General features: G+C 40.4%; 1 protein-coding gene across 1 annotated transcript in view; it reads right to left on the bottom strand.

The window, feature by feature from the left end:
* The window catches only part of MRPL42 (mitochondrial ribosomal protein L42), a 36,563-nt gene that overhangs the window by 6,601 nt on the left and 8,522 nt on the right, over window positions 1-21,440 (bottom strand). Inside the window, exons 4-5 of the mRNA XM_005571862.5 lie at window positions 19,382-19,466; window positions 10,570-10,733 (exon numbers count right to left, since the gene is read on the bottom strand). Coding sequence (XP_005571919.2) covers window positions 10,570-10,733; window positions 19,382-19,466 — 249 coding nt within the window. The remainder of the gene's footprint in view (window positions 1-10,569; window positions 10,734-19,381; window positions 19,467-21,440) is intronic.

Genomic DNA, 21,440 nt, shown 5'->3' with positions numbered 1-21,440 from the left:
AAGAACAAAACTGGCATTAACTGAGAGAGCAGGCTGCAGGAAAAGCTGGTTTGTGGAGGACCATCAGAAGTGCAGTTAGACACATACCAAGTTAAGGATACCTACTACACATGTCAAGTAGGCAATAGGATATATAAGCCTAGAGGTCAAGGGACAGGTCTTGACCACAGATGGATTTGGAAGCCATCATCACACAGATGGTATTTAATGCCATGGGACTGGATGAGATTCCTGTCCTAGAGAATGGAAGAGAAAAGTGGAGAGGTCCAAGGACTGATTCTTGGGGCACTCCAAAATCTAGAGACAAGGGAGATGAAAAGGAAGCACCAAGATAAATCAAGATAGTATATTAACTTTAGATATATAAAAAGAATTTCAACAGTTACTAAGGTCGAATTAATGAGAAAAGTAACAGACACATCATCAGGAACTCTATAGAGATACGGGGTCCCCCAGAGAAACTCCGACCAGCCTGTGCACTGGGAAAATGGGGTAGAGCCTCGGGAAGTTCGTGCTGTTTGCAGGAAAAAGGAGCCTGGCCTCTCATGATCTGGTGTGGTAACCTGGGGATTCAATCTGTGAGATGTGGGCCTGTTAACAGGAACCTCTCTCGCTTTGCTGAGTTTTTTCCTTTTCACCTGATAAACCGTGTCCTTCCTCACCCTTCAGATTGTCTGTGAGCATAATTTTTTGTGGTTGTGTGTCTTTAGCTGACCTAAGAAAAAAGTCCTGCAACAATAATATTGCTTAAATGATGTGTTCTAGGAAGATTATATTAGAAGGAATACTTTGTGACTTGATTTTTTTTCATGCCAACTAAGGAAGACTAAAGACTCAACCTCCTAAGTAGCTGGGACTACAGAAGCATACTACCATAGCTGGCTGATTTTTGTTGTTGTTGTTTGCATTTTCTGGAGAGATGGGGTTTGCCATGTTGCCCATGCTGGTCTCCAACTGCTGGGCTCAAGCAATCTGTCCACTTCAGCCTCCCAAAGTGCTGGGATTACAAGCGTGTAATCCTGGCCCACAGATTTAATAGTAAACACTTCAGATTTTCAGACATGAGATAATCTAATCAACGATACTTATTAGCCACTGGCCTATTCAGCATTGATTCTTCAGTCATACAACTTACACTCCCAGTTCACCCACCTTGGGTGAGGCCAGTAATTAGACGCAGGTAGTTTCAAGACTGAATGAAGTGGGGCAACACCTTCGGATCATTAAGGATCTGCTGACCTTGATTAAGAATCTGATAATGAGGAACATCTTAACCCACCTGTGACCTACCTGGATAAAATGGAACTGGATAAACCCATATAACCTGGTAGCTGAACTCTGGAAATAAAACTTCCAAGAATCACTGGGAAATTTACCAGTGTATCCTCAAAACTACCATAAAGTACCATTTCAAAGAGGAACTAAACACCTTAAAGAAGCTGTGAAGACAATTAGGTGAGATAGTATTCCATCAGATAACAATTTAGTACCCATACATTGTATTAAGGATACTGTGTTAGAATTCTTGTGGCAAATTACAAAACAAATGTTTGGGTTTTATTTTGTTTGTTTGTTTGTTTGTTTTTTTTGACACAGAGTCTTACTCTGTCACCCAGGCTGGCTGCACAATCTCAGCTAACTGCAACCACCACCTCCTGAGTTCAAACAATTCTCCTGCCTCAGCCTCCTGAGTAGCTGGGATTACAGGCATCCACCATCATACTCAGCTAATTTTTGTATTTTTAGTAGAGACAGGGTTTTGCCATGTTGGCCAGGCTGGTCTCGAACTCCTGATCTCAAGTGATCCACCCACCTTGGCCTCCCAAAGTGCTGGGATTACAGGCATGAGCCACCACGCCCAACCACATCCTTGACAAAGAGAAAATAATCCAGAGAAGATTTAACCAAAAAAAGTCACCTAAAAGTGTAAATATAACATTAACAGATACCTAATAATCTATAATTATATATAGTTGTGCTAAGAGGGACAGTAGACATTCAAAGTGAATATAAAGAAGTAAAATGTCATGAAGAAAGTAAGCTAAGAGCAAATAGCAGAGGAAGAGTAAAAGTGCTGAAAACTGAGGGATAAAGCATTTTAAATAGCTTGATGTTGAAATGAGATGGGGCACTGAGGTCAGATTAGCTGAGAAAAAAAAAAAAAAGGGCAAGCCCCAACTATATGCTGCCAATAAGAAATCCACTTTAAAAATAAAGACAGCCAGGTTAAAAGTAATACAGAAATGACAAAGGTGACATTACAACCAATCCCAGAGAAATACAACAGATTCTCACAGACTATTATTTTTTTGGGGGGGTGAGGGGGCAGGGACAGAGTTTTGCTCTTGTCCCCCAGGCTGGAGTGCAATGGTGCACAATCTAGGCTCACTGTAACCTCCGTCTCCCAGGTTCAAGAGATTCCTCAGAGACTATTATTACGAACACTTCCAAGCACACAAACTAGAAAATCTAGAGGCAATGGATAAATTCCTGAAAATGTACAACCTCCCATGATTGAATCAGGAAGAAACTGAAACCCTGAACAGATGAATAATGAGTTCTGAAACTGAATCAGTAATATAAAACCAACAACCAAAAAAAGCTCTGGACCAGATAGATTCACAGCTGAATCCTACCAGATGTGCAAAGAGCCAGTACCAATCCTACTGAAACTATTCCCCCCAACAACAACAACAAAAAATCGAGGAGGAAGGACTCCTCCCCAACTAATTCTACAAAAACGGCATCATCCTGATATCCAAATCTGACAGAGACATAACAAAAAAACAAAACTATGGGCCAATATCCTGATAAACACGGACGCTAAAATCCTCAACAAAATACGAGCAAACCAAATCTAGCAGCACATCAAAAAATTAATTCACCATGATCAAGCAAGCTTTCTGCCTGGGATGCAAGGCTGATTCAACATATGCAAATAAATAAATGTGATTCATCATATAAACAGAATTAAAAACAAAAAAAAGATCATTTCAATAAACACAGAAAAAAACTTTCAGTAAAATCCAACATCCCTTCATGATGAAAATCCTCAGTAAACTAGGCATTGAGGGAACATACTTCAGAACAATAAGAGCCATTTATGACAAACCCACAGCCAACATACTGAACAAGCAAAAGCTGAGAGCATTTCCTTTAATAACAGAAACAAGACAAGGATGCCCACTCTCACTACTCCTATTCAACATAGTACTGGGGAAGTCCTAGCCAGAGCAATCAGGCAAGAAAAAAAAAGAAAAGGCATCCATTCAGGAAAAGAAAAAGTCAAATAATCTCTCTTCACTGATAAAACGATTCAATGCCTAGCAAACCCTAAAGATTCAGCCAAAAGGCTCCTAGACCTGATAAACAACTTCAGTAAAGTTTCAGGATACAAAATCAATGTACAAAAATCAGTAGTATTCCTATATACCAATAATGTTCAAGCTGAGAGCCTGAAGTCTACAATTACAGTTGCAGATTTCAACATTCCTCTCACAATAATTGATTAAATAAAAAATGAGTAAGGATAAAGAAAACAAACAACACTATCAACACAATCCCATTTACAACAGCCACAAGAAAATGTAAAATGCCTAGGAATACATCTAACCAAGGAGGTGAAAAGGCTCTACAACAACTACAAAGCACTGCTGAAAGAAATCACAGGAGACAGCCGGACACTGTGGCTCACGCCTGTAATCCCAGCACTTTGGGAGGCCGAGGCGGGCAGATCATGAGGTCAGGATTTCAAGACCAGCCTGGCCAACATAGTGAAACCCCATCTTTACTAAAAATACAAAAATTAGCTAGGTGTGGTGGCATGCGCCTGTAGTCCCAGCTACTCTGGAGGCTGAGGCAGGAGAATCGCTTGAACTCGGGCGGCAGAGGTTGTAGTGAGCGGAGACCATGACATTGCACTCCAGCCTGGGTGACAGAGTAAGACTCCATCTCAAAAATCAATCAATCAATCAATCACAGATGACACAAATGGACAAACATTCCATGCTCATGGGTTGGAAAAACCAATATTGTTAAAATGTCTATACTGCCCAAAGCAACCTATAGATTCAATGCTATTCCTATCAGACTACCAACATCATTTCACAGAATTAGAAAAAAACTATTCTAGGCCGGGCACTGTGGCTCACACCTGTAATCCCAGCACTTTGGGAGGCTGAGACAGGTGGATCACCTGAGGTCAGGAGTTTGAGAGCAGCCTGGCCACATGGTGAAACCCTGTATCTATTAATAATGCAAAACTTAGCCAGGTGTGGTGGCACATGCCTGTAATCCCAGCTACCCAGAAGGTTGAGGCAGGAGAATTGCTTGAACCCAGGAGGCAAAGGCTGCAGTGAGCCAAGATCATGCCATTGTGTTCCAGTCTGGGCAACAAGAGCGAAATTCTGTCTCCAAAAAAAAGGAAAAAATTATTCTAAAATTCATATGGAACCAAAAAAGAGTCCAAATAGCCAAAGCAATTCTAAGCAAAAAGAAAGAAGCCAGAGACATCACATTACTTGACTTCAAACTATACTACAAGGCTACAGTAATCAAAACAGCATGGTAGTGATAAAAAAGAGACACAGAGATAAATGGAACAAAATAATAAACCCAAAAATAAAGCCATACACCTACAACCTATTTTGCATATGGTGCCAGGATAACTGGCTAACCATATGCAAAATAATGAAACTGGACCCTTACCTACCATCATATATAAAAAACAACTGAAGACAGATTAAAGACTTAATATAAGACCTCAAGCTACAAAAATCCTAGAAGAAAACCTAGGAAATATTATTCTGCTTACATTTTTCTTTTCTTTCAAAGAAAGAAACATAAGCTACATTCAAAGAAACACCATGCTGGACATTGGTCTTGGTAAAGAATTTATGACTAAGTATTCAAAAGCGATTGCAAAAAAACACAAAAACTGACAAGTGGGACTTAATTAAAACAAAGAGTTCGCCAAGCACAGTGGCTCACACCTGTAATCCCAACACTTTGGGAGGCCAAGGCGGGTGGATCACCCGAGGTCGGGAGTTCGAGAGCAGCCTGACCAACATGGAGAAACCCCGTCTCTACTAAAAATACAAAATTAGTTGGGCATGGTGGTGCATGCTTGTAATCCCAGCTACTCGGGATGCTGAGGCAGGAGAATCACTTCAACCCAGGAGGCAGAGGTTGTGGTGAGCCAAGATCGTGACATTGCACTCCAGTCTGGGCAACAAGAGCAAAACTCCGCCTCAAAAATAAATAAATAAATAAATAAATAAATAAATAAATAAAGCAAAGAGCTTCTGCCCAGCAAAAAAAACTATCAACAGAGTAAACAGACAACCTACAGAATATAAGATATTCACAAAGTATGCATCCAACAAAGGTCTACTCTCTGGAATCTATAAGGAACTTAAGCAAAAAACAAACAACTCCACTAACAAGTAGGCAAGGGAACATGAACAGATACTTCTCAAAAGAAGACATACAAGCAGCCAATAAACATATGAAAAAATGCTCAACATCACTAATCATCAGAGAAATGCAAATAAAAATCACAGTGTGATACCAGCTGACACTAGTTAGAACGGCTATTGTTAAAAACAGAAAAAAATAACAAATGTTGGCAAGGCTGCAAAGAAAAGCGAATGCTTACATACTGTTGGTGGGAATGTAAATTAGTTCAGCCACTATGGAAAGCAATTGGAGATTTCTCAGAGAACTAAAAACAGAATTGCCATTCGACCCACCAATCCCGTTACTAGGTAAATACCCAACGGAATAGAAATTGTTCCACCAAAAAGACACATGTAATTGTATGTTCACTGTAGCCCTACTCACAACAGCAAAGACAGGGAATCAATCTAGGTGCCTGTCAATGGTGAACTGGATAAAGAAAATGTGGTACATATACACCATGGAACACTATACAGACATAAAAAAGAACAAAATCATGTCCTTTGCAGCAGCACAGAAGCCATTATCCTAAGCGAATTAACACAGAAACGGAAAACCAAATACTACATGTTCTCACTTATAAGTGGGAGCCAAACATTGAGTAGACATGGACATAAAGATGGAAACAAAAAACACTGGGGACAACAGGCAGGAGGGAAAGAGGTGAGAGAAGGCTGAAGAACTACCTATTGGGCACTAGCTCACTGCCTGGGTGATGGGTTCAATCATACTCCAAACCTCAGCATCACACAATATATTCTTGTGTACCCCCCTGAAGCTAAAAATTGAAATAAAACAACAACAACAAAAAAATCCTTATCTTACGGTCTTCTAGGAAACCACATCTAAGACAGTATCTATTAAAATACATACATACATACATTAAACATACATAGTGAAAAGCAAGCTTAGATAACAAAATTTACAAAGCATATAGCTCATATACCACTTTGGTCTGTTAAGTTTTATACCTTAATAAGACACTCAATTTGCTTTTTTAAAAATAGACAAAATATTTCTACAGATACTTAACTGAAAACAAAAAAAACCCAAACCCCAAACATATGAATGGCCAATAAGCACACGAAAAGATGTTCAACATCTAGGTAGGTTAGCCTCTACCTCTAAGAATAGCCCTACCTCATATTATACCCAATTCCCTATGGGGAACATAGAAAGAGAGAACACTTCCATTTTATATTTTAAATACTTCTGCATAGTTTAAAAATACTTTTAAAAAATGTGTGTTTTGGCCAGGCATGATGGCTCACACCTGTAATCCCAGCACTTTGGGAGGCCAACACAGGGGGATCACTTGAGGTTAGGAGTTTGAGACCAGCCTGGCCAACATGGTGAAAGCCCGTCTCTACTAAAAACACAAAAAACAGCCAGGCATGGTGGTGTGCGCCTGTAGTCCCAGCTACTTGGGAAGTTGAGGGACTAGAATTGCTTGAACCCAGGAGGCAGAGGGTGCAGTGAGCCGAGATGGCACCACTGCACTCCAACCTGGGCAACAGAGCAAGACTCTGTCTCAGAAAAATAAAAATAAAAATAAAAATAAAATGTGTTTTATACCTTTTAATGAAAACTTATTTAAAAAGTTACATATCCCCAGTTAATAAATTCATAATGAGTCCCATTCTTTTGACTGCTGTAACTTAAGAACTGTGAAATATTTAGTAAAACATCCTTCTATATATTAAATGAGGTTTAAAAAGAAATAGTCTGACTAGGGAAAACAAGCTGAGAATGAATGAATCAATCAATCAATCAATGGATGGATGGACAGATGGACAGACGGACAGACAGATAGATAGAGGGATAGAAAAAAAGAAAGAAATGGTCACTGACATCCAGAAACCAACACCTGAAAATGACTCACATTAACCCAAAATATATATGTAGATACCAAATAAATACGTGTTGAACGATAAGTGATTACACATAGGCTTATTGAAAATTCAGCAAGATGATACATCTACAAGGACAAGGCCTATAGATAAAATTTCTCTTTATACACATAAACTAGTCTCTGGGGTTTTTTTGCCAAGCTCTTTATTAGGATAGATATTGGGACAATCAAGTCCCTCTAATTAAAGTTAATTTACAATAAAAAATGCCTAGTAGTTTTGATGGGAAAAAAAATATCAGGAGATTAAACTAACTAGCAGTCAAAAGCTGATTAGCAGTAAGATTAAGTAAATAAGATTAAACATAGTTAGGGTACTAAACACAAATGTCTAAAGATAACATGCTTGGTTTTAAGACTCCTAATTATTCTCCCTGTCTTCAGTCTTGTCTCTGTCAGGTTACACACCTTTAGAATTATTTGGTTCTGAATGCTTAAAACAGATTGTAGCAATATGGAACATGCAGGAAAGAAACAGGTACGGAAAGCCATTACAGAAGACGTTGAAACAAGGTTTGAACTCAAATACCTGGATAATGTGATACAAGTCAAAAATAAACATGAGAGATGTTAAGAATCATAAAAAGAAATCTCAGAATATAATGAGATTTAATGATTTAAGATATAGGGCTATCAGATGGTTCCCTAATTTGTTTGCACATATCCTAACTTTACAATTAAAAATATAAGGAAAAATCCAGGTAGCATGCATAAACAAAGTGGGTATTAAAAAAGAAGGAAGGCCGGAGGAGTGGCTCACGCCTGTAATCCCAGCACTTTGGGAGGCCAAGGTGGGCAGATCACCTGAGGTCAGGAGTTCGAGACCAGCCTGGCCAACATGGTGAAACCTCATCTCTACTAAAAATACAAAAAATTCGCCAGGTATGGTGGCACATGCCTATAGTCCCAGCTATTTGGGAGGCTGAGGCGGGAGAATCACTTGAACCCGGGAAGCGGAGGTTGCAGTGAGCTGAGATCACACCACCACACTCCAGCCTAGGCGACAGAGTGAGACTATGTCTCAAAAAATAAATAAATTAATTAAATAAAATAAATAAGAAGGAAAAATCAAAGAAGGAGATACAAAAGAGAAGCAAGAATTGAAAGACCACGTTGGCCCCACTCCCGCAAAAAAAAAAAATCAATATTTTTCCTTGGGAAAATGATATAAAAAATCACTTTTATTATAGAGATTATTAAGAAAGGGGCTTCTTGGCCAGGCGCGGTGGCTCACGCCTGTAATCCCAGCACTTTGGGAGGCCGAGATGGGCGGATCACGAGGTCAGGAGATCGAGACCATCCTGACTAACACGGTGAAACCCCGTCTCTACTAAAAAAAAATACAAAAATTAGCCGGGCGCGGTGGCGGGCGCCTGTAGTCCCAGCCACACGGGAGGCTGAGGCAGGAGAATGGCGTGAACCCGGGAGGCGGAGCTTGCAGTGAGTGGAGATCGCGCCACTGCACTCCAGCCTGGGAGACAGAGTGAGACTCCGTCTCAAAAAAAAAAAAAAAAAAGAAAGGGGCTTCTTAACACAGAAAACAATGGGCTATGTTTTGTTATAATAAATTAATATTCTGGGTGCCATAATCTGACCTACTAGTAATTTCCCCCACACACTTTATCTGAAATGCTATTTCCTCTGCCTGTGAAGTTTACCCCTCATTCTCAATGGGTTAACTCCTAACCCTCCTTCAAGGCTCAATTACACTTGATTTAACCGTTTATTTACTCCACTTCCTTCCCTCCTTGACTATAAACAATTTGTAAACGGGGATTATGTTTTGCATTAACCAGCACTTAGAGCAGCTCGATGAATGTATATTCATTAATTCTCTAAATGTACTCAGCCCAGTGCTAGTTACTGAGTTAAACAAGTAAGAACAAAGTTTTGTTCAAACTAGCTGGGCATGGCAGAGTGTGCCTGTAATCCCAGCTACTTAGGAGGCTGAGGAAGGAAGATTGCTTGAGCCCAGGAATTCAAGATCAGCCTGGGTAACACAGTGAGACCTCCTTTTCAAAAAAAAAAAAAAAAAGTTTGTTCAAATATAAACAACAAAAATATCTTATAGTTTGGTATGGAAGAAGACAGATACAAAAGAAAAAAATCAAAAAAAGGAAAACTAATTAATGCCAGAGTCAAATGGCAGGTAAGAATAGATGGAAAATGTGTTTGTGAACATCAGGGCAATTATAGTTTCTAAGGGAACTGAGAACAACATATGCTGCCCAATCATTTGCTGTAACCCAATATTTTTTGCAGTAACTCAAAATCTGATAAAGAAATTAATAAAAGGCTGAAGACACAATCAATTACTTAACAGGAAAATGAACAAAAACAACATATCAAATGAATACATCATAGAATGTAAAAATTTTCAAGAACTCTTATAAAATTCACTGAAAGCTCTGGTTAAATTCCCCCATTAAAATAAAGAAAAAAAGAAGTACTATTTCATTTTAGCTAAATTATATGTAAACTTAAAAGTACAGTGGCAGGGGCTCATGCTTATAATCCCAGCTGAGGGAGGAGGATCACTTGACTCCAGGAGTTTAAAATCAGCCTGGGTAACACAGTAAGTGAGCCCTTGCCTCTACAAAAGAAAAAAAATGAGCCAGGCTCAGTGGCTCACGTCCATAATCTCAGCACTTTGGGAGGCCAAGGCAGGTGGATCACAAGGTCAGGAGTTCGAGATCATCCTGGCTAACATGGTAAAACCCCATCTCTACTGAAAATACAAAAAATTAGCCGGGTGTGGTGGCACGTGCCTGTAGTCCCAGGTACTCAGGAGGCTGAAGCAGGAGAATCGCTTGAACCTGGAGGTAGAGGTTGCAGTGAAACGAGATCACGCCACTGCACTCCAGCCTGGTTGACAGAGCAAGACTCAAAAAAAAAAGAACAAAATTAGCCAGGTGTGGTGGCACATGCCTGTAGTCCTAGCTACTCAGAAGGCTAAATGGGAAGATCACTTGAGCACTGGAGGTTGAGGCTGCAGTGAGCTGAGACTGTGGCACTGCACTCCAGTCTGGGTGACAAAGTGAGATCCTGTCTCAGAAAAGGAAAAAAAAAAGTACAAAATAGTATGTGATTATACTTGGGGTTAATTTCCTCATGCAAAATACCACTTCACAAGTTTGTTTCTGCAAGAAAATCAAGGTGTTCCTTTACTGTATCTAGTGGGGATTGAAGAAAAGAAAACTTACTGTCCATGAGGATACCAACGGTGCTTAGTTGTAAAGAACATTTTGCTAAGTTTTTCTATCATAGGTCCTTCCTCAAGGTGTTCAACTTTTTCTTCCAATCTGGTTTTCAGCACTTGATCATGTGTTTCTTCATTGTTATGCACAGGATCTGGCCGAGGGACAGGCTACAAAATAATCAGTAACAAACATCATGAAGATGTGGGAATGTTAGCCAGCATTTGTTCGAGATTACAATAAAACAATTACTATACTCAGTAATTCACTATAGTACTTTAGGGAGGGCAAATAAGTTATCAAAACAAAGTTTCACTTAGTTGCATTATTCATTAGTCAGAAATATTTTTCTTCTCACACCAAATTTTAGGTTTCTTTTCTAATAATAAAGTTCTTATTTAGGCCAGGTGCAGTGAGTGGCTCATGCCTGTAATCCCAGCACTTTGGGAAACCAAGACAGGAGAATCGTTTGAGCCCAGGAGTTCCAAAGCACGGGACCAGCTTGGACAACATGGTCAGACAAAAAAATTTAAAAACTATCTAGGCGTGATGGCATGCACCTGTAGTCCCAGCTACTCGAGAGGCTGAAGTGGGAGGATCACTTGAGACCAGGAGGTCGAAGCTACCTGTGATCACACTACTGCGTTCCAGCCTGGGTGACAGAGTGAAACCCTGTCTCAAAAAAAAGAGAAAGAAAAATAGAAAGGCTGGGTGTGGTGGCTCATGCCTGTAATTCCAGCACTTTGGGAGGCCAAGGTGGGAGGATCACTTCAGTTTGAGTTCAAGACCAGCCTGGGCAACACAGCGAGACCTTGTCTCTACTACAAATAGACAAAAAAAAAAAAGAAAAAAAGAAAGCCCTCATTTAACATTCTTATTTTCCACAGTAATAAAGTACTTATTACTTTAGTTTCTGTTTCTCAAAGGTATAAATTATGTCTATTATTATTTTTTAACTTAAAAGTTTACCATTCACTTTATATCATTAAGGTGAGAAACTGAAAAACTTTTCATTGAAAATGACATTTTTTGGCTGGGCACGGTGGCTCACGCCTGTAATCCCAGCACTTTGGGAGGCCGAGGCGGGTGGATCACCTGATGTCAGGACAAGACCAGCCTGGCCAACAGGGTGAAACCCTGTCTCTACTAAAAATACAAAAATTAGCTTGGTGCGGTAGCGCATGCCTGTAATCCCAGCTACTTGGGAGGCTGAGGAAGGAGAATTGCTTTAGCCCGGGAGGCAGAGGTTGCAGTGAGCCAAGATTGCACCTTTGCACTCCAGCCTGGGTGACAGAACAAGACTCCGTCTCAAAAAAAAAAAAAAAAAGAAAGAAAATGACATTTCTTATATCCAATGGAAGCAGAAAAATTTTCAACATTTTCATTTCAGGTGACTAAAATGCCACCAAACAGTGCTTTATTGTTATTTAAATACCTTTCCCCCAAAGTTAATGATTACTAAAAATCTCATCTCCTCGACACACATGAATGATATACAACATATTCCACCAGTAATAGTGGCTCACTAAAGAGTTTAAGAATCACTGTCTTGGCCAGCCACGTGTCTCACATCTGTAATCCCAGCACTTTCGGAGGCCAAGGTGGGAGGACCATTTGAGCCCAGGAGTTTAAAACCAGCCTGGCCAACACAGTGAGACCTCATCTCTACAAAAAATTTAAAAACAGCGGGCCGGGCGCGGTGGCTCAAGCCTGTAATCCCAGCACTTTGGGAGGCCGAGACGGGCGAATCACGAGGTCAGGAGATCGAGACCATCCTAACATGGGCTAACATGGTGAAACCCCGTCCTCACTAAAAAATACAAAAAACTAGCCGGGCGAGGTGGCGGGCACCTGTAGTCCCAGCTACTCGGGAGGCTGAGGCAGGAGAATGGCATAAGCCCGGGAGGCGGAGCTTGCAGTGAGCTGAGATCCGGCCACTGCACTCCAGCCTGGGCGACAGAGCGAGACTCCGTCTCAAAAAAAAAAATTTAAAAACAAAAAATAAATTAGCCAGGCATGGTGGTGTACGGCTGCAGTCCCAGCTTCTTGGGGTCTGAGACAGGATGATCCTTTGAGCCCAGGAGTTGAAGGCTGCAGTGAGCCATGACTGCACAGTACCCTCCTGCCTGAGCAAGAAAGAGACCCTGTATCAAAACAAAACAAAACAAAACAAAACAGAAAACAAAAGGAATCACTATCTTGGAGGGTCAAGTTACCTGTATTTTAAATATTAAGTGTTATTAAGGTATGTAACAAAGATTGTAACATTCAATACTATATAAAGCTATCATAATGAAAGTAACATATTCAATAATAATATATATGTAACAAGACTGTAACACTGCCTTGCTTTAAAATAACTATATATATGTATTATAATACAATGAAAATCTGAATTTACAACCAGTAAGAAACAATTCAAACAGATATTTTCTTTACATTCATATACTATTAGTGACAACTACATTCTACCACTGTATTAAATATTATAGCATACATTTATATCTAGTTTATGCACATGAAACAAGACCTCTTTAAAAGGCAATGTGGTCAGGTGCGGTGGCTCACGTGTTAACCCTAGCACTTTGGGCAGATCACTTTGAGCTCAGGAGTTGGAGACTCTGTCTCTACAAAACATACAAAAAATTAGCCAGGCATGATAGCTCATGCCTGTAGTCCCAGCTACTGAGGAGGCTGAAATGGGAGGATCGCTTAAGCCCAGGAAGCAGAGGCTGCAGTGAGCCAAGATCGCGCCACTGAATTCCAGTCTGGGTGACACAGACAGGCCCTGTCTCAATTAAAAAAAAAAAGGCAATGTGGACCACGTGCAGTGGCTCACACCTGCAATCCCAGCACTTAGGAAGGTCAAAGTAGCAAAGGAATATTTCAGCCTAGGAGTTCGAGACCAGCCGGGGCACCATCGTGAGACCCACCGCCATCTCTATTTTTATATGTATGTTTTTTAAAAAGCAATGGAGGTGGCACAATTAAGTAAAGTCATGGGCTGCATAAGAATGTTTTGAGGCTGGGCGCAGTGACACACGCCTGTAATCCCAGCACTTTGGGAGGCCGCGGTGGACGGATCACATGAGGTGAGGAGTTCAAGACCAGCCTGGCCAACATGGTGAAACTCTTTGTCTCTACTGAAAATACAAAAATTAGCCAGGTATGGTGGTGCATGCCTGTAATCCCGGCTACTTGGGAGGCTGAGACAGGAGAATTGCTTGAACCCAGGAGGCAAAGGTTTCAGTGAGCCGAGATCATGCCACTGCATTCCACCCTGGGTGACAGGGCGAGATTCTGTCTGAAATAATAACAATGTTTTGGTCAACAATGTACAGTGATGAAGGACAGTGTATACTACAGTGGTCCCATAAGATTATCATGAAGCTAAAAAAATTCCTGTCACCTAGTGATGGTGCAGAAAGCCACAGTGCAATACATTGCTTACATGTTTGTGGTGGTGCTAAAGTAAACAAACTGACTGCACTGCCAGCTGTATAAAAGTATAGCACATACAATTATATATAGCACATACTACTTGATAATAATAATAAATAACGGCAGGGTACAGTGGCTCACGCCTGTAATCCCAGCACTTTGTGAGGCTTGAGCTTAGGAGCTCAAAACCAGCCAAAGCAACATGTAGTGAGACCCTGTCTCAACCAAAATAATTTAAAAATAATAATAATAATAAATGACTAGGCAACTGGTTTATGCATTTACTATACTATACTTTTTATCATTAGAGTGTACTTCTACTTGTTAAAAAAGTCAATTGTAAAACAGCCTCAGGCAAGCCCTTCAGGAGGTATTCCAGAAGAAGGCATTGTTATCATAAGAGATGACAGCTCCAGGCATGTTATTGTCCCTGAAGACCTTCCAGTGGGACAAAATGTGGAGGTAGAAGACAGTAATATTGATCATCCTGACCCTGTGTGGGCCTAGACTATGTGTGTGTCTTAGTTTTCACAAAAAAAGTTTAAAAAGTGCAAACAAAAATTGCAATACAAAAAAGCTTATAGAATAAGGATATAAAGAAAATATTTATGTATAGCTGTACACGATATTTTAAGCTAAGTGTTATTACAAAAGAGTAAAAAAGTATTAAAAATGTTTTGGCCGGGTGCAGTGGCTCATGCCTGTAATCCTAGCACTTTGGGAGGCTGAGACGGGCGGATCACGAGGTCAGGAGATCGAGACCATCCTGGCGAACACGGTGAAACCCCGTCTCTACTAAAAATACAAAAAAATTAGCCGGCCGTAGTGGCGGCGCCTGTAGTCCCAGCTACTCGGGAGGCTGAGGCAGGAGAATGGCGTGAACCCGGGAGGCGGAGCTTGCAGTGAGCTGAGATAGCGCCACCACACTCCAGCCTGGGTGACTGAGCAAGACTCCGTCTCAAAAAAAAAAAAAAAAAAAATTTTTTTAAGTTTATCAAGTTTAAAAGTGACAGTAACCTAAGGTTAATTTATTATTAAAGAAAGAAAAATATTTTTAAAAAAATTTAGTGTAGCCTAAACATATAGTGTTTGTTTATAAAGTATACAGCAGTGTACAATAATGTACTAGGCCTTCACACTCACTGACTCACCCAGGGCAACTTCCAGTCCTGTAAGCTCCATTTTTGGCTAAGTACCCTATACAGGTGTATTACATTTTATCTTTTATATCACATTTTTACTGTGCCTTTTCTATGTTTAAATACGTTTAGATACATAAATATTTACCATTGTGTTACAACTGCCTATAGTATTCACTACAGTAATATGTTGTATACATTTGTAGCCTGGGAGCAATAGGCTATACCATAAAGTCTGGGTGTGTAGTAGCCTACACCATCTAGGTTTGCATAAGTAACACTCTATGATGTTCACATAACAATGAAATTGCCTAAGGATGCATTTCTCAGAACATATCCCCATCAGTAAGCAATGCATGACTGCACTACAGAAATGCAAAGTAACAAAGATATCAGTGAAAAGTAGAAAGGGAGCCAAGTCAGAGCTTTGTCAAAAAGACCAGAATGGGGCCAGGTATGGTGGCTCATGCATGTAATCCCAGCACTCTGGGAGGCCAAGGCAGGTAGATCACTTGAGGCCAGGAGTTAGAGAGCAGCCTGGCCAACATGGCAAAACCCCCTCTCCACTAAAAACACAAGAATTAGCTGGGCGTGGTCATGAGTGCCTGTAATCCCAGCTATCTGGGTGGCTGAGGCATAAGAATCCCTTGAACCTGGGGAGGCATGGAGGTTGCAATGAGACAAGATCACACTACTGCATTCTAGCCTGGTTGACAGAGACTTTGTCTCAAAAAAAAAACAAACCAGATTGGGCAAGGTACAGTGGCTCACGCCTGTAAGCCCAGCACTTTGGGAAGCCAAGGTGAGGACTGCTTGGGTCCAGGAATTCCATATCGGTTTGGACAACACAGTGAGACCCTGTCTACAAAAATTGTAAAAATTAGCTGGGCATGGTGGTGTGTGCCTCTATAGTCCCAGCTACTCAGGAGGCTAAAGTGGGAGGACTGCTTGAGCCCATGTTACTATTATTCTAATAGTAACATGTTCTCAAGAATGTTTCTTATTTTGCAGCCCAATCTACAATTTATTGCTTGACAAACAAAAAACTTTCCTGCTTTCTCATGTGAATGTCTATTAGCCCTAAAACATAAAACCCTTAAGCATGAAGAGGAAGGAACAATTTCATTCACTTAATAGAAAAATATTTATTGTGCACCTACCAAGTTCAAGTTCAAAGTGTTATTTCAGGTGCTGAAGACCAAGCATGGGAAAAAAACACACAAGGCCCTGTCCTCATCGAGCTTACATTTTAGTGATGGGAGACAGCCAGAAAACATCCAGTATGCTAGAAATAATAAATGCTATTGAGAAAAGTAAATCAAAGGACAACAAGGAGTACAGGAGCAAAGGTACAACTTGAAATGCAGTAGCCAAGGAAGGCCACACAAGATAACAGATAAGCAAAAAGACCTTAAGGAAAGGGAGTAAACTATGAGGTAAAAGCATTCCAGGCAAAGGAAGCAGGAAATACAAAAGCTCTGAGTGGGGAGCTCGCCTAATACAGTTGAAAAACAGCTGCGGTTGTGGTCAGTATGGTGGCAGTGGAGTGATTTACTTGAAAACTTGTAGGAGTGATTACTTACCTAAACTAGAGATGAATATTGATGATGTGGCAGAGAAGATAATTGTCAAAACAAGGGAAATACAAGAAAGAAAGAGGATGCAGGGGAGGTGGGCATGTATACAGAGGAATGATGATAATGATAAACCATGATACGAATCTGTGCTGGGTAAGGAGGGAGTGAGAATGTGTGAGATACATGAGGGACTGTGAAAAAGTGGTTGGATCAATGGATGTAGGTTACAAAGAGGGAATGAATAATTCTTGGAGCTGGGAGACCAAGAGGGACTGGTAGTTAACGATTGGATTTCTTAAAATTTAGATTGGAAAAGAGGAGTAGCAATTATTGGTAATTAGAATATCTCTAGGGAATCCTCCCATGGAAATGGGTGGCTGACGTAGTGAGAGATCAAGAAGTGAGACACCACAGTATTAGATCATCTACATGGATATTGAAGTAACAAAGGATGAGGGTAAAACAGTATTGGAGAAAGTGTGACAGCAAGCTTAGAAAATTCAAGGAAGTGCAGAGTGGTAGAGGAGGAGAAATAACCTGGCAGTTGGTAGATAACAGCAACAAAAAAAGATAGTAAATGATCTAGTTGGATGATACAAGCTACAAAGCCAGAAATTGTTAGGAAGGAAGAGAAATTATCTAGATTTGACAATGAGGAGCTACAGGGATACCTTCCCCATCTTTAGACTCAGTGGTAAAAGAGTATGAGAGAGAAAACAGCAACTACTTAAAAGAACTGCTGAGGAAGTAATGTCTCCAGGGTACAGGCAGGTTTCTATTAGAGTCAGAAGGTGAAGCAACATTCTGGAATAGGTTAAGGTTGTAAGAGATTTTGTCAAGGGTGGTAAGTTCTACAAGTACAGTGGGAAAGTTTTGACAGTTGAGGACGGTCAGATTCAGAGATATAAAGAGCCATATGAGGATAAGAGTCTGGATGATGTGAAATGACCTGGCATTCTTAGTATAATTGCTAAAACAGGGCAAATAAACCGAAGATATTCAACAAAATAACAATGGACAAAGGCACAACATAGTGTGACCTGGAGGGTTTACAGGCCAAAACTCAGTGATGTAGGCCTATTTTTCTAAACGTTGCCCAACTAAGTGATACAAAAGAGGCACTGGATTAGTACCTATGATACCTGGCTTTTGTTTCCTAACAAAGCAGGGAGACAAAATGGTGAGTTTAAAAAGGAATATAGAAATTATTTGTTGGTCAGGCGCGGTGGCTCATGCCTGTAATCCCAGCGCTTTGGGAGGCTGAGGCAGGCAGATTATGAGGTCAAGAGATTGAGACCATCCTGCCCAACATGGTGAAACCCTGTCTCTACTAAAAATACAAAAATTAGCCAGGTGTGGTGGGGCACGCCTCTAGTCCCAGTTACTAAGGAGGCTGAGACAGAAGAATCGCTTGAACCCAGGAGGCAGAGGCTGCTGTGAGCCGAGATCGCGCCATTGCACTCCAGCCTGGGCAACAGAGCAAGACTCAGTCTCAAAAAAAAAAAAAAAAAAGAAAGAAATTATTTGTCAAATCAACCAGCACCCTGACCTTAATGATGATTTTTTAAAATAAGTACCACTAAATACATCATGTGATGACCTAAACCATCTAATTATTTTCTCCTCAAAAAGCAAGTCAAGGCTGGGCACAGTGGCTCATGCCTGTAATCTCAGCACTTTGGGAGGCCAAGGCAGGCAGATCACCTGAGCTTGGGAGTTTGAGATCAGCCTGGGCAACATGGTGAAATGCCGTCTCTACTAAAAATACAAAAATTTTAAAAAATTAAAAAATTAGCCGGGCGTAGTGGCAGGTGCCTGTAGTCCCAGGTACTTGGGAGACTGAGACAGGAGAATAGCTTGAACCCAGGAGGTGGAGGTTGCAGTGAGCCGGATCACGCCACTGCACTCCTGCCTGGGCGACAGAGTGAGACCCTGTCTCAAAAAAAAAAAAAAAAAGCAAATCAAACATTACCTAGTAGAAGGAGGCTTAAAGAAATAGGAAAAAGCTTTTGAAATACAAAACTAAAAAAAAGACTTGGGTCAAACTAAAAATAAATTATATTAAAAACAATACAAAATCCTCTTCTGTCTAGTACTTGATTTTTTAAAAAAATAGGGAAAGAAATCTAACTGAGTCATTCAAAATACATACCTATGTTGTCCCATTAAAAAATAAAAATTAAAAAAACAAATTCACCAAATGTTAAAAAAAAAAAAACCATCAGAACCAACAGTAAAAAAGTAGTTGTAATCCCAGCACTCTAAAATATAACTTTTATTTGTAACAGCACTCTAAAATACAACTTTTTCATAATTTTCTACATTATAATATGGGGCAGTATGGGACAATGCATTTTATAATTTTATATTAGATGTATTTGATCTTTAACCAGAAATCTACCAAATCTTTTAGACCAGAAAACTGATGCCATAATTGTGTTTAAATGGTTCACTTTGTATTCTGAAAAAAACAAAACAAAAGACTGTAAAGAAAGCAGATGAAAAACAAATAAGAGAAAAATCAAAATAGTAAAATTAAAAAGCCAAAAGAAAATCTAAAGCAAGGAAAATCAGACGACTCCCTTCTTTTTGGATACTATAAAGAAGTACAAACATTTCTAACAGCAAATTAAAAACTACAAGACATTTTCTCATACATACTTTTGTGTGTTCATATGGAATGTCCACAGAAGGGTGGTAGCATACTATTGTCCTGCCATCAGAAGTCAGAGCAAGCTCTACGTTGCTAAAAAAGAATGTTTTAGAAATAAAGTTATACTGTATTCAAGGCAAAATGATTATTCTTTTTTTTTTTTTTTTTTTTTTTTGAGATGGAATCTCACTGTGTCACCCAGGCTGGAGTGCAATGGGCACTCCAGGTTAAAGCTAAAATTAGTGCCTGGCCTAATTTTAGCTTTAAGAATAATCATTCTGGGCCCAGCGTGGTGGCTCATGCCTGTAATCCCAGCACTTTGTAAGGCCGAGGTGGGCAGATTGCTTGAGGTCAGGAGTTCAAGACCAGTCTAGCAAAACCCCGATTCTACCAAAAATACAAATATTAGCCAAGTGTAGTGGCACATACCTGTACTCCCAGCTACGCAGGAGGCTGAGGCAGGAGAATCACTTGAACCCAGGAGGCGGAGGCTGCAGTGAGTCAAGATCATGCCACTGCACTCCAGCCTGGGCAACAGAATGAGACTCCATCTCAAAAAAAAAAAAAAAAAAAAAGCTAAAATTAATTAATCACAAATTGCTGAAGAGAAGATACTACATCACTGGATTGGCAAACCTGGTACCCAAAACACAGGAGACAACTGAAGACCATCCCACAGAATATGTCAGCTTAAATACCACAACAAAATAATTTGTAGGTAACAGAGAATAGGTATTAGATTGTTTCACCATGGTTACAAGATTGAATACTATAACATGGCTACAATGAACATTTAATCTGCCAAATGATTTCTTCATGAGAAGATAGTTTTATATAATGCAAAACACGCATATGACTCAATCTTTCCAGGTTCAAAAAATGTTACCTACTCCAGTTTCATCGCTATCATAGTACTCATTAGATGTACAATTAGTGTCAAGGCCAGGTGTGGTAGCTCACATCTGTAATCCTTACACTTTGGGAGGCCAAGGCGGGAGGATCACTTAAGCTCAGGAGTTTGAGACCAGCCTGGGTAACATGGCAAAATCCTGTCTCTACAAAAAATAAAAAAAATTAGCCAGGTGTGGTGGTACACACCTACAGTTCCAGTTACTTGGGGGCGCTGAGGCAGGAGGATAGCTTGAATCCGGGAGGTTGAGGCTGCAGTGAGCTGACATAGCGTCACTGAACTCCAGTCTGGGCGACAAAGTGAGACCCTGTCTCAAAAATAAAAATAAAAGGCCAACCATGATGGCTCACACCTGTAATCCTTGCATGCTGGAAGGCCGAGGGAGGCAGATCGCTTGAGCTCAGGAGTTTAAGATCAGCCTGGGCAACATGCTGAAACCCTGTTTCTATAAAAAATACAGAATTAGCTGGGTGTGGTGGCACACACCTGTAGTCCCAGCCGCTTGGGGGCTGAGGCAAGAGGATTACTTGAACCTCGCAAGTTGAGGCTCCAGTGAGCTGAGATAGCACCACTGCATTCCAGCCTGGGTGACAAAGTGAGAACCTGTCTCAAAAAAAAAAAAGGTCAGTTGCAGTGCCTCACGCCTGTAATTCCAGCATTTTGGGAGGCCCAGGTGGGCAGATTACCTGAGGTAAGGACTTTGAGACCAGCCTGGCTAACATGGTGAAACCCCATCTCTACTAAAAATACAAAAATTAGCCAGGCATGGTGGCACGCGCCTATAGTCTCAGCTACTCAGGAGGCTGAGGCTGGAAAATCGCCTGAACATGGGAGGTGGAGGTTGCAGTGAGCCAAGATCACACCACTGCTCTCTAGCCTGGGCGACAGAACAAGACCCCATCTCGAAAACAAAATAAAAATAAAACTAGTGTCAAGAGAGAAGAAAAAATATTTTTATTATCATTTTGTAATAAAAACAACACAGATTAAGAAAATACGTTGCAGTTTCTGCATATCAGACTCTGCTGCAGAGGAAAAAGACAATGTCATATGTTATTCCTAGTTCTTATCATAGTGACTAAATTGAATAAGTACCAAATGAATGGTGGTTAAATTAAGTATGTGTAATTTAGGATTATTCAATATCAAACAAAAGA

This window comes from Macaca fascicularis, chromosome 11 (genome assembly GCF_037993035.2).
Source record: "Macaca fascicularis isolate 582-1 chromosome 11, T2T-MFA8v1.1".
NCBI lineage: Eukaryota > Metazoa > Chordata > Mammalia > Primates > Cercopithecidae > Macaca > Macaca fascicularis.
Note: the sequence above shows the minus strand (reverse complement) of the source record. Positions and strands in the feature narration are given on the sequence as shown.